This window comes from Euprymna scolopes, chromosome 11 (genome assembly GCF_053919585.1).
Source record: "Euprymna scolopes isolate OS-2025 chromosome 11, ASM5391958v1, whole genome shotgun sequence".
Lineage (NCBI taxonomy): Eukaryota > Metazoa > Mollusca > Cephalopoda > Sepiida > Sepiolidae > Euprymna > Euprymna scolopes.
The window spans coordinates 102,411,973-102,426,718 of NC_136492.1; the positions used below are offsets into that span (position 1 = coordinate 102,411,973).

At 34.1% G+C, this 14,746-nt stretch overlaps 1 protein-coding gene across 6 annotated transcripts in view; it reads right to left on the reverse strand.

Moving 5' to 3' along the window:
* The window catches only part of LOC145288020 (phospholipid-transporting ATPase IF-like), a 238,769-nt gene that overhangs the window by 67,914 nt on the left and 156,109 nt on the right, over window positions 1-14,746 (reverse strand). For all 6 annotated transcript variants that reach the window (XM_080136022.1, XM_080136025.1, XM_080136024.1 and 3 more), the window contains 3 exons: window positions 12,012-12,174; window positions 7,484-7,586; window positions 1,027-1,172 (listed from right to left, as the gene is read on the reverse strand). In XM_080136022.1, the coding sequence (XP_079992148.1) occupies window positions 1,027-1,172; window positions 7,484-7,586; window positions 12,012-12,174 (412 nt within the window). The remainder of the gene's footprint in view (window positions 1-1,026; window positions 1,173-7,483; window positions 7,587-12,011; window positions 12,175-14,746) is intronic.

The window sequence follows — 14,746 nt, forward strand, 5'->3', positions numbered from 1 at the left end:
AAAACTTCTTTTTATATACGATTTGTGAACAAGAATTGATTTTTAGTTTTTTGCTTTCCTTCAATAAACGGTAAATCTATAGTAGTCGCAAATCAGACGTTATTATTTATTTCAGGTACGTTTGATTGTTCAAGTTGTGTTCTCTTTTTTTACACATGTAGTTGTGCGTTGAATTTAACGATCCCGCCATCCATCCAGCGCGGCTGTAGCCGAGATCGAACTTACCACACGAGTTTGAAGAGTAATTCAAATCTTGTCGGTAGCTGAATACTTGATGCTTCGCCAGGGTTATCAAGGGTATTTTTTTTTATCGTGATGCTATCACTAGATGGGGTGCCTACCACGGCCTAAGAGAGTCCCATCTACCCTCGAGAGAAGGATGGACCGCTCCAGTTTCTCAACCTGGTATTTTATCTAGCGGTACATACAACGCCTTGCCTTCGCAGGCTCAACGTTGCTTAACTTCAGTGATCTGGCGAGAACCGGTGTGTGATTGTGCCGTATTAACGATCCTTAGTTTTCCAAATGAGACCGATGCTATTGTTCTCTAACTATACCCATCTAATAATAATAGCTTGTTGTATTTTCCCATCAACTACATTTAAAAATAGCCACAATATAATAATTAAATAATTAGTCATCTTCAATATGGCATACGGGGAAATGCGAGGAGGTATTTATATTTTGTTAAAACATTTTATGTCCGTTGAATGTTCATATTGTTTTGGACAACAACAACAAAAAATACAAACACCAAAAGCATTACAAATGATGAGTTTAAGGAAAAATAATTTGTTTTGAACCAATTCTCAGATTTCTAATTTTGTATACTTCCGGTTTGTTCTTTGTTATGAATAGCATATAAGCGAAACTATTATATAAGAAGATGTATGTTGATAAGCAACCTTAATGTCAAATATGCCACGAAGAGTAATTTGTTTGGCAATCGAAAAAAGAAAAAAAAAAAAAAAGAAAGAAAAGATAAAAAAATTATTTTATTAAAAAGAGAACGAAACAAACGCAAACCTTATAGAAAAAATATTGCACCAAATTTGCAAGTCTAATGTAGAAGTAATGACCGTGGACCAGTAACGCAGGCATGAGGAATTTGAAACGAGCAAAAGCGTAATCACTGCATCGGACAGCTTGACGTCCTTCTTTGCCTGCCATCCCTATATAAGAGGAAAAAAGAAGAAAAAAAAAAAGGAAATTACAAATAACAGATGTTGAAGAAGGATTAAAGGCCTTCTGCCCCCCCCTCCAAAAAAAAACTGAGATTAAATAAAATAATTCTACAAATAAAAACAAAATATAATTTCCGCACAGATATTTAAAAAAGCATAACTCGTTAAAAATTAGTAATATGCCATAAAAATAAATTTAGAAAATAAAATAATGATGCAACTCTTTTCCTCTGTCAAGGAGGTTATGTTTTACTTTGTATTTGTTTGTTTGTTTGTCAGTTAGCAACTCCACATACTGAGTTGGATGGATCTTCATGAAAATGATAATGTGGTGTACTACCACCACTACTACTACGACTACTATGGAATACCTTCCCCCTTCTTTTTTTTATATATTTCTTTCTATCCTTTCTTTTCCTTTCTTTTTTATCTTTCTCTCTGTCTTTTCCTTTCTTTTCTCGAGATTTCATCTGAGGCTTTTTGGCCAATCATAATCGAGGACTTACGCACGAAAAAGTTTGTTTTCAAAAAAAAAAAAAAAAAAAAAACGTAGGCGGGACAGTTTGGAAAAAGAAACGAGAAGATCCCACGTGGACTGAAGGCAAAAGACGCTCTCCAAGTTTCTTCCGCACACGAAGAACTCAAAATGCTAACTTTTTTAATGAAACGTTACATTAATGTTACATTAATGTTAGTTTAATGTAACGTTACATATATTTATTGTTTTTCTTTCTTTTTTTTTTTTAGCAAAAGCATTTATCATTTATCACCGTTACTCTCCCGTCTTGACACCACTTAAAGAGTCTCTCGCTGCCACAGATCCATTTAACCTGATAGCGTTTCTCTTTCTTCTGACTGTATGCTGACCACAGCCGGCTCCTTCTCGCCTTCACTTTACACGTCCATCTCCTTCAACGTCGACTTTTTTCTCTCTGACCACATGGTGTCCTTTTTTTCTTCTTTTTCTTCAGACAGAAGCCTGAGCACACTTGCCAATTTGCATACACGTTCAAACGCTGTTCCTGCTGCTAATATAATCGCTTACCATCCATCTTCCAACTGTTGCTAATATTTTCATTATAAAAATGTTTTTTTTTCTTTTTTGCTATCACGTTTAGTTTTTTCATCATTTTTTTCTTTTTTTTTGAAATCCCAACATAAAATTCCTTGACCACAAATTGTAAGAATTTTTTGTTAGTGTTATCTGACGATGCTGATATTTCTATCTGCAATACAATAAAGTAATTTAGGTTTGATTTGTCTTTTGATGGCTCATCAACCATTTTTATGTTATTTAATGCACAGACAATATTTATTGTAAACGATTCAGTGTATGTGTTTAATTAAAGACAACTTGCTATTTTACCCACAGCTGGAAAATAAAAATAAAGGCGCATACTTTTCTGAACTATATAAGTGCAAAACTTAACATATTAAATCCAATAGGATTTAAACTGAGTATAACCAATTTATACATAAACTCCTGAGCTTAATATTCACAGGCAACGTGAATTAGAACAAATATACTGAGGACATTGCCAAGGCTGCTGCAAAGAAGGTGGGCTCCCTCTACTGTGCTAGAAAATTACTCACACCTGAGAGTATGGATAATCTCTACAAAGCCACCTGGATGTATGGAGTATCTACCACTAGTCTCTCCCTCTCAGGTGAGGTTCAAATAAGTCTTACATCTAATAGATTCCGCACTATGATCAAGCTCTAACCTATGTCCTATCGCCACAATGTTGTATACCTGCCTGTTTGAAAAGTATTTTAACGGTATGTGCTCTGATGAATTCATAGCACTTGTGATCCTTTGACGTACATACTCCTGATCAACATGACAAGTAACAAAATCCTACCTCTTCACTGTCGAGGCCCCTAGATAAAGGAAAACTTCCTACTCTAATAGTTTCTTCCGTTGGGCTGATAGACTTTGAAATTCCCCCTTGTTTCTTGCTTTCCTTACTGTATTGATAGGCAGAAATTTAAATGTAATGTGAACAGACATCTTGGTACACAACTCGCCACAATCCCCTGATAGATATATTCCCAAATAGTAGCTCCTTCTATCCAAATCACAATATGCATTGTCTGGGATTAAAAAGAGTAATATATATATATATATATATATATATATATATATATATATATATATATATATATATATATATATATATATATATATATATATATATATAATGGGTTGAGAGATTCCAACGAGAGAAAGATGTATATCTAAATGAGAAAGGTCACCAACAATTGGTATGTATTTTCTAACATTATTTTATTATTCCGTGTTTTGATTTTTCATTTAAAAAAAGTATCATATTTAGATCATTGCAATAATGTTTTTAAATTATTGAAATAGTTTTTTTACCATTGAAATAGTTTTTAAATCATTGAAATGCGTAAAAACTATTTCAATAATTTAAAAACATTATTACAATGATCTAAATATGATACTTTTTTTAAATGAAAAATCAAAACACGGAATAATAAAATAATGTTAAAAAATATATACCAATTGTTGGTGACCTTTCTCATTTAAATATATATATATATATATATATATATATATATATATATATATATATATATATATATTTAATTGTACAGAAGTTCAGAAAAACATTGGTACCGTCGGTTTCAAGCCCAACATAAAGGGAACCAGTTAATGGTAACACGTAAACGATGTTCGGCACTCGTCAGCCATGTTGTTTCTGTTCGAGGAAAAAATTGATCGCCATATATATTTTATAACTTACTAACTAACTCTACCTACGTATTGAGCACTTTTGAAGTAAATACTTAAAGTTTACGCATAGATCTATACTTTCGTATATTAATTTTATGTGAGTAAATTAAGTAGTTATATATATATATATAAAGAATAAGAAAAGTATAACATTTTATAACTTTTCTTTATTCGTTTTCTATTGGTGACGTGCAGGAATACAATATATTATTATGAAAAAAATTTAAAAACTTTTTTTACACGTACATAATTTTCTACTCATCCTTCGGTCTTCATCACTGTAGTGAAAGTGATGCGCATGCACGGGTGAAGAGGAGAAAAGAAGAAGAAGGAGGAGAAGGTATAGTAAATGAGAAGGTGCCACGTCAGTTTTAAATGCATATACATATACGTATACACATGCACACATGCACACGATACATATATACATATAAAAGAAAAATCAAAAATTAAACAGTAAATAAGTATGAAGAAACGCGCATTTAACTGTCTAGGAATTTAAATTCTAACGATAGTATTTATTGCAAGAGAGAACGGCATAATCACGTTGAATATACAAAATAATCATGTTAACCTACCGGTTTCCATTAGATCACCAAAATTAAGCAACGTTAAACCTGGCCAGTATCAAATGGGTGACCATTTGGGAATACTAAAAAAACGCATGTCGTCTGCTCTAATTGGGATATACATACTGTCTGGGGACCCACATATGGATTTGATGTTTCAGTAGAAAGCAGAATGTTTGACACTCGGTAAATATAGCACAAGTGGTATTATTGGTTATTTGAGGGGTCTACAAAGTTTTCGAACGTACGGCCATATTACTGACTTTACGTGGGCCAAAATAATAAAAAAAATAACTTTAAAAAATCCAAAATCTCACACTTTCAATCATTTTCTGAACAAAAACACAACAAAAAATCACCACACTATTTTCACACATTTCAATTTTACAAACATTTCCTGAATATTTTTACGTTTTATATAAAGAGCTCCGCAGTCTGGATGAAAGACTTTGGTGTAGTTTAGAGATCCCCTGGTTTATTTGAATAGTTACTTTAATAGCTTGTGACAATATCACCACAATAACCTTTACTCCAAAAGTAACTCAGTCAGTTTAAACTGCTTTGTTTTCATTGATAATTTTTTTAACTGGTAAATCATCAACATGTTGAATAATTTTCTATTTGATATTTCCAGTATGTAACAGACTTGGTCTTGAAAAGTACAACATATCATATACAGTTGAGGTATATATTGTATACAGAAGTTGCAGAAGCAGTATCTGGTTCAGCTATGATAAAAAAACGGTACAATAGGACGTGAGTAATTTGAAGAAGAGTAAGGCTGCAAGCGAAATAGGCAGGGAGGAGCCTATCAGACATGTGTACACAACGCGATGTTGTATGAAAATAAAAACTGGCCAGTCATTGTTGAGGACATACGTTGCATGGAGAGAAATGATATAAGAATGATAACATGGATGTTCTATATGAGTCTTAAAGATAAGAGTTCTTGGGTTAAGTGATGTAGAACAGTTGAGATAGCAGAGTCAACTGGAAAGGGGAAAGGCCAAGAAAAAGATGGGAGGAAGTGATAAAAATGGATCAGAGAGAAAGAAGGATAAAGATCTGGCCAGAGATAGATTTCTTTGGAAATATTTCTAAAAGCCGTCTAACACATGCCAGTATGTAAAATCGACATTAAAATGATGATGATGATGATGATGATGATGATGATGATGATGATGATGATGATGATGATGACGACGACGACGACGACGACGACGACGACGACGACGACGACGACAACAATAATGACGATGGCGATGATAACAATGATGATGATGTATGCAGTATATGTTGCTTTGGTAACCAAACTGATTTAAATGTTTTCATAACATGAGCATCATTAAAAAAAAATCTTCCTGCTGTAAAATTCTTTTAAAATATAATTTCTTATTTGTGTTTTGTACGTAATGTTTGCTGATTATAAAAAATAACAAGTGAAGCATGCATGATCCCCCGTGAGTGCACAGTGAACGAGGTATAAAAAAAAATGACTAAGTTCAGCATCCCCCCTCCATTTGGCCCCCGAAGTCTCCAGGGGACATCAAATCCTGGTGAAAATGAACAAATGGTGCAGTTTTAGGCCTTAACATATGTAAATTTGAGTTCTGCACCATATAAAAAAGAAATGACTAAGTCCATCATTTGCCCCCGCCCCATTTAGCCATAAAAGTCTCCAAGGCTTTATCATTCGTTGACATCTATGTTGATGACACGACTATCTATGGCAACACATCAAAGGCCGTAAATGACAAAGTTCTCTCTAATTCTCTCTCCTCTGATCTTGAGCGCGTGGTACAATGGGGGAAGAGGTGGCTGGTCACTTTTAATGCACCCAAAACCAAGCTTCTATCTTTACATCATCAACGCTCTGATCCCCATCTGGCATCAATTGAAATGGATAGCTCTCGTCTTGGGGAGGCTCCATGTTTTGACAAGCTTCTAGGTTTGACCTTTACTCCTGATCTGAAATGGAATGTACATCAAATCTGTTGCCAGGGACGCTGAGAAAATGGTGGGATCCTTCTACCGCTCGAGAAGATATCTCACTACGAATGCAATTCTCTATCTTTATAAAAGCCAAGTACGTCCAAGGATGGAGTACTGCTGCCACATTTGGGCAGGAGCTGCTAAAAACAGCCTATCCTGCCTTGACAGAGTACAAAATAGACTTCGTGGTTTAGTGGGGGATGCCCTTTTCTCTTCCCTGCAACCTCTCTCCCACAGAAGAGACGTTGCGAGCCTGTCTTTGTTTTATGGTTATTTCCATGGCAGGTGCTCGTCTGAGCTCCAATCCCTCGTCTTCCCTCGCCAATCTTTCACAAGAAACACCCGTCTGGCTGCAACTACTGTCAATAATTTTCCCCACTCTTTCTCTGTGCCTAAATCCAAACGTAGATTCCATGAGCAAAGCTTCTTTCTTAGAACTGCACGCCTGTGGAACTCTCTGCCGCTTGCCTGTTTCCTACCTGACTACAACTTGAACGTCTTCAAATCCAACACAAACAATCTCCTGACAAACCGCCCCCTTAAATAAGACACTCTATCAAAACCCCCAATACTAATGATTACTACAATACTATCTCATTGATTACTGTACACGCAATAACCCTTATCCTTGAGTGGCCTTTGGGCCTTGATAAGTGGTGACTCCCATGTAACAAAAAAAAAATTTGAGTTCAGCACCATGCAAAACTGCTAGATAGACATACATAGAAGATTTTGGACAAATATGGTAAAATAGTTACAAAAATGGAGTGTTTTTATTAGCCCTAAAAGAGCCCCTGGGGCACACCCAAGAGTTATCGCGAAGTATAGGCAAACAAAATTATATATATATATATATATATATATATATATATATATATATCAACGGTGCATTTACAGGTTCACCTTCCTTTTGTCGCGGACCAAACACCATTACATAATGTAAAGAAACTCTAAAAGGTTAAAATTAGTTTTGTAATTACCGAGTCCAACGTCTGCTTCTTGTATCATGCTGACATCATTAGCACCATCTCCTATGGCAGCCGTAACTGGACGCTCTTTGCTTGTCTTTATTAATCTCACAACCTGAAGAAAGAAAAAGTTTATTTTGCAGGATTGTCATATAAAAATGTATTTATAGTAAGTTGTCTTCAAATATGGAACCTTTCATGGATGTAATTTGAAATTTAAATGTAAAAAAAAAATGGAGTCTATTTTTTAAAGTTTTTTTTTTTTTTAATATATATCGGATCATTTTGAAGAGCAGATCAATTTTATTTTAAGCACAGTCAGAATCAAGGTCAGAATCAAAGGGAATCAAACTCGTTAGAATGTTAGGGATCAAAGTCAGATTTATTAATCCGACTTTAATTATTACTGAATATTGGAAGATTTTAAAAGAAGGAGCCTGAAACGAATTTTTTGGAATTCTAGAAGTTAGCGTTGGAGTTGGATGTGACTCTACAACCCTGCTTTTAAGGTATTTTCTTTTTGTATTAAAATCTAGGTTTTAAACACCAATAAAACATATCTTAAATAGTCATTGTGCTTTAATTTATGAAAATACTATGTAGTGTAATCCTATATATGTTAGATTAGGATGTGAAAAATAGTGACGAGACGATTTCAAATTTATATATTTAATTAAAATAAAAATGTTTCTACTTGTTTAATGAGGAACTAGAAATCCTTGATAAAAGTAGACAGAAATTATCTGACACCGTCAAAAAGTAAATATATTCTAACTATGCCACATATTTACTCATTATATCTTGGTCCAGTTAAATTTAAGTATGTGTATATGTTTATATTTTCTGTGTATAGGATTCACTCCGTAATTAATTAACAGATCATTTTGAATTTGTGAACACAGCTGCAACGTGTAAAGGTGCCCACTGGAGGATGTATTTAAAATTTAATTTTCTGCAAAGGGGACAAAGTGGGGTGAAAGTACATCTGTGAACATTCATATACCTCTAATTTTTGTGAAATGATAATAATAGATATTAGACATTAATAAATAAATATTCAAATATTTCAGATTTGTATTAAATTTAATTAATAAACATTTCCCAAATTTTAGTTTCATCGAACTATTTTAAAAGGTTTTAGGAGCAAGTATGAAACAATATTTAAATATTTAAAATTTGCATTAAATTTAATCAATAGTCATTAGACACTAATTAAGCAAGATTCCCTAAATTTCAATTTCTTCTTAAGACGCCAGAAGCTTAAGCTTTACATTTTAGATATTTTCTAAAATCAAAACACATAATGAATGTTTATCAAAACTGAGATAAGAATTCTAACCATAAGGTTTAGTAGCATTTATTTCAATCTTCTAAAGAGGACATATTACATCACTCAATACATCACGTGCCTGACTTATACATAGCGCCACTAATCAAAAATTCCTAAGCACACGTCAAAATGTGAACTCAATCAGATTATTAGTTTACAAATTACAGTTATTTAAGTGAAGCTACTATTACAAATTTTTAAAACCAGGGAAAATTTGAATTGCTTTCTGACAGGAAAAAATACTGTTCAAGTACATCAATGGCTTTATAAGTGTTAGTCAGATGTTGCTCCGTCAGAAACAATCATTAAGAAGTGGTATGCTGGTTTTAAACATGGTCGTACAGACGCAAATTATGTTGAATGCTCAATTCCTCCAAATTCAGCAGGTTTCCCGAAAACCCAGAAAATAATAAAATGTCCACAAACTTGTTTTTTGTTGATCGTAAATTGAAGTTGCATGAGATAGTAGATGAGTTGAAGATATCATATATTCACCGTTTTGTATGAACATTTGTCAAAAACAACAAAGTGTTGATGATTCAGAGCATTATTTGCAAAAAGAGATTTTGCATCAATATATGACAACAGATGAGACATAGATCCACCGGAAGTAAATCATCTGTCGGTGTCATAATCATAATATCAGCAGGCAAGGTTTAAACCTCCATATTTTTGGATTTGAAATATATTTTGTACATTATCTGGATAAAGGAAGAACCATCAATAGCGAATACTATGTGGCATTATTGATGAAAGTATTATTGGAAGAAATCGCAAAAGAGCGTTCATAAATAAAGAAGAAAAATATGCTCTTTCAGGAAGACAATACAACCTGTCACAAGTCAATGACAAAACTACAAAAATTGCACTTCAAATTACTTCCAAGCAAACCCTATTCTAGAAATCTGTCCCCCCCCAACGATTACTAACTGCTTGCAAACTTCAAAAGAATGCTCTAGAGAAAGAAATTTGGCTCAAATGAGGAAGTGATATTAAAAACTGAAGCATATTTTAAGGTCAAAGGCAAATTGATCTACAAAAGTAGCATTCTTAGAGATACATTAGAATTAGAAGACCATGATGATGATTAAAGAAGAATTTTACCTAAAAATTATTGTTTTATTAGTTAGCCTCAGTATTTATTGAGAGAAATGGTGGAATGAATTTTACCCATCCCGTTATAAACAGGAAAAATTTTATAGTCCATTGATTTAGAATGAATACTAAATACCAAATTCATGGTTAAATATGTTAATTTTGTGCTTATTTTTGTGTTAAATACTAATCTATACTAATCCCTATTAATCCCTAATGATGGATCGAACAGCAACCACAATACTTAGTTCATTGCACCTTATTATAATAAAATTCCATACAAAATTTCAGTCCGATCGGCTCAGTAGTTTCCGAGAAAAAGTGAAACAGATAGAGAGACAACGACAAATAATACATATATAAGGCACTTTGTGTGTGCGTGTGTGTGTGTGTGTGTGTGTGTGTGTGTGTGTATTCGTTCCTTATAGATTCCGAAACTGAAATGTAGTTTATGTGTCTGGGAGTGTTCTTAGATAGATTTTGTATCTGAATGTTATTGATAAGTATCAAAAATCAATAATAAAAAAAAAATCGATTAAAGATGGAACAATCTGATTTATTACAAAATTAACACTCTAATACAACCTAAGATGAAAAGTGCATTTGAGAAGTTTTATCACCACACAAGTGGAAGCACCCTGCATGTAAAGTAGGTTCTTTGATAATGAAAGTTTCTGTTTTGAGCACAACTGAACAATGATACTTAACTTTTGCATTTTAAACTTTAATTCATGCTATTGTATAAAAATAATTTTATAAAATGAACCATAGGTCTTCTACAGTGCAATGTAGACTACAATGTATTGTGTACTAAATCGCTGCAGGTAAGCATATGAAACTTCCTCTGGTGCACTATGTTAGATCTCTGACTAGAGCAGGCAATTGATTGAAAAATGTGCAATTTTACCGATTTCGATGGCAATAAAAATGTTGAAAGTGTGGAACATTTGTTGATTCTAATTCAATCCCGAGTAACGTCGGTCTTTCTGCTAGTATATTTTGCAGACCTCTTTACTCTGATGAGAAGAATTGCATTTTTCGAAACTCCACGGAATAAAGTCTTTCAAGTTTATTTGTACTCCTTGTCGGATAATTAAAAATTTTGTATACCTTCTTTACAAGTTTATAATGTTTTTGTTTTTTTTTAAATTTAAATTAATTTTTAATAAGAAGATTTGTATATATATATATATTAGTGTCTTTGCTAATGATTGATTTTAAGTTTCTGTTGAGAAGAGAGGTTTATTAAATATTAGATTTTTTACAATAATAGTAATTTTAAAATAAAATATGTGTGAAGTACGCTTGAAAGCCAAATTACAACGCAATATTATGAAAATTATTATGAAATTATGAAAAATAAATTCTGAAAGTGGCGCATAACACTGAAATATTAATTTTAAACAAGTACATATTTGTTTCTTTCCATAATATTGCGTTGTAATTTGGCTCCTTACACAGTGGTTAAAATACTTGAAAAAATCAGTTATGAAAGTGTATGTCTGATGAAACGAGAACATGATACCACTGTGAATTAAATAAAGGATTCTATTAGAAATTCTCTGCAGATTTCTGAGTTTGGCAAAAAGATTCCTGAGTTCGACAAAATACACCTGAAGAAGGTCGGCGGTTAGATCAACCGAAACTTGTGAAAATAACATTCAAGATGAGAACAGTAGTTTGTAAAATATGCATCATCAGAGAAAGTGGGGGGGTTGCTTTTTGGGTTTTTTTTTTGTAATTAAAATTGTCTTTGGCTGATGTTGTCATCGAAGTATTTGCCAGGTGGTGTTGCATGCTGTAAGAAGAAAATCTCTTTAATTTGAACTTTTTATATAAGTCACGTATAGGGGTAATGAGATTTGGCAAAAAGGTTCTTGGAAGGATTGTGAATAAACAGAGAAAATACTATTTTTTGGTCCCTCTTTTTTTTTTTTTTTTACACATGCGTTTCAACTGCGATAACTTGATCTTATCTATTTATTGTTATTTCACTCATATATGCTGTGACTTTTTCATTTATTATTTTTGTTGTCATATATAAAGATTAAAATTACGATTATTGCCTTTGTTTTTATAAGAAGAATGAAAAGAATTCAGAAGTGATTGGCTTACCTGAGCTTTCTGAATTGGAGACAGCCGACAGCACAGCACTGAGGTACACTGTATGCATAGTTCAAGGAATAAAGTTGCATGATACTTTAAGGCTAAACTTAAGCTGCTTCCATCTACAATCAGGGCATATTTACCTGTCCGATGGCTGTATTTGGATTCATTGCTGAAAGAAATAAGAATTTCTAACATATCAACATTTGTATGCATGGTATAGTAGAAAACATTTTAAGACTGTATAGTTTACAAGCAATAATTTATTGAAACAAAATAAGATGCTGATCAACATGAAAGTGTATCAGTATTTAAGAGTAAAATATGCATCGAGTTTATCAAAGTTTGTAATATGCGTGGCGCAGTTAAAAATGAAATGTATTACATTCGGTGTCAGTGTATGTGAAAGAAAAAGAAACACCTGGATCAGACAGCAAACTGGAGGAAATGACATCATCACCATCATATGAACGATAAAACATAAATGGGCAGCTCACTTTTCGAGATATACAGACAACAAGCGAACATATAGAGTGATAGTCTGGACACTAGGAGAATGAATAAGACTTAGCGGAAGGCCAAAAGCCTGGTGGAGAGACGACACTGACAGCCAACTGGGTACTTCTAGGCCACATCTAACCAGGAACCAGAAAAGGTGGAAGAAACCCAGAGAGAAATGATCAAAAACTTTAACGATGATTTTTGTCTGTTGAGCATCATTCATTCACTTCGAATGAATCAGATGGCTCTTATTTGGCATTCGTTTCCCCGATATCTTTCTAGTTAGAATTCTTTATAAAAAGACATCGGGTACTTACGAAAAGGACCATATGAAGGTTGTCAACATCCCTAAGTGAAAATAAGTGAAAGTATTTCTGTGGAACGAACTGGATTGGAACTTGGCACACCCAGGTTGTCAGTTTCTGTCGTTAATCACTTAACCACCGTCAACTCCTGAGTATGATGATTATCATACTCAGGAGTTTCTAGAGTACAAAAGGAAATGCAAAAACATCTTGTTAGAAATTGAATATATTCTCTTACACAGTGAAACCAACGCAGACTTTTGTTGGTGTAAATAAGCGATACATTCTCCATGTCAGGAAACGCTATACATGCTGAAACTAAGGACAACTTGAATGGCTAATGTGGATTAGTAAAAGAAATCATTATCTTATACTAGAAAATATTCGCTAACCCGGGAGGATGGTATCAGAACAAACGAGCATATACTACATTGTGACCCCCTCCCCCCATAAAAGTGGATAGTGACTGGATGGATTACATAATGATGCATAAACATATACGACACTATCACCTGCCAACGTGGAGATAATTCCTGGGAAGATGGTTTTATGACAACAGAACAGGTACTACACTACCCCTTTTCTCCACCCAGAATGGAGGAATTAATATCTGGGAGGGTGGTATCATGACCAAAAGACAGATATTATGCTATCTCTCCTCTAAAGAAATAAGGAGAGCTTGATGCATGGTCGGATGATATCATTATATAGATAAAAAAAAATTTTAATAAGAAACATTTATTACATTACCTCTTAAAAGTACAATATTTCATGGAATATCAACCATTTCTATAGGCTATTTAATGTTGGATTACAATACTTATTGTAAATAATTATTTAAAAGTTAACTGCTATTTTACTAAATAGTTGAAGAAATATACGGTTCATATTTTTCCTTAGAGTTTTAATGTTCAAGTGAATAACAGATATATCGGATTTGTATTAGGCTTATAAATTCCATAGCCTGTATTGATAACCATGTTACTACTACCCCCTCATCTACCGAGAAAATATGGATTACGAGGGGCGTGCAATAAGTAATGCCCCTGACCCACTTCCAGTTGTCTGATCTAGCTGAAATTTTGCATGTGCAATGATTTATATCTCTACGGGTTATGTAACAAATTACAGCTCTAAACTAATTGTAGTTTCTGTTTTATAGGTGGTTGAACTGAGTCAGGTGTGAAATGGAGCCTGTTGAATGTCGAGCAGTGATCCGTTTTTTGTATTTGAAATGATGCACACCACAGGAGACTTTTGATGAAATGAAAGAAACTTATGTTGATAATGCCTCATCATATGACCTTGTAAAATGCTGGCATCGTGAATTTAAACATGGCCGGAAGTCTGTGGAAACAGCTCCCAGACCTGGTCGCCCCCCCCCCGTCCCTTCTGCCATTGATGAAGCATCTGTCCGTCAAGTTGAGGTTGCCATTTTGGAAGATCGGCACATTACTATTCACCAAATAGCCCAAGTTGTCAAGATTAGTACAGGGTCTGTGGAAACTATCATTCGTGACCATTTGCATATGCATAAGGTGTCTGCCAGATGGATTCCCAGGCTGCTCACACCATTCCAGAAGCGAGAACGCGCCGAGTGCTCGAGGATGAATTTGGAGATGTGCCAAGAAGATGAGTTAAAGCTTTTCAAAAGACTGATTACACGGGATGAAACCTGGGTCCATCACTATGATCCAGGGACCAAAGCCCAGTCAATGCAGTGGAAGCACTTGGACTCACCACCTCCAAAGAAGGCAAGGGTGCAGCCCTCCGCTGGCAAGGTCATGCTCACAGTCTTCTGGGACCAGGACGGAGTAGTGATGACAGATTTCCTGGCAAAGAGTACCACAATTACAGGAGCCTATTATGCTTCACTTTTGAGGAAATTAAGAGAAGCTATCAAAATCAAGAGGCGGGGCAAGATCAGCAAAGGTACCC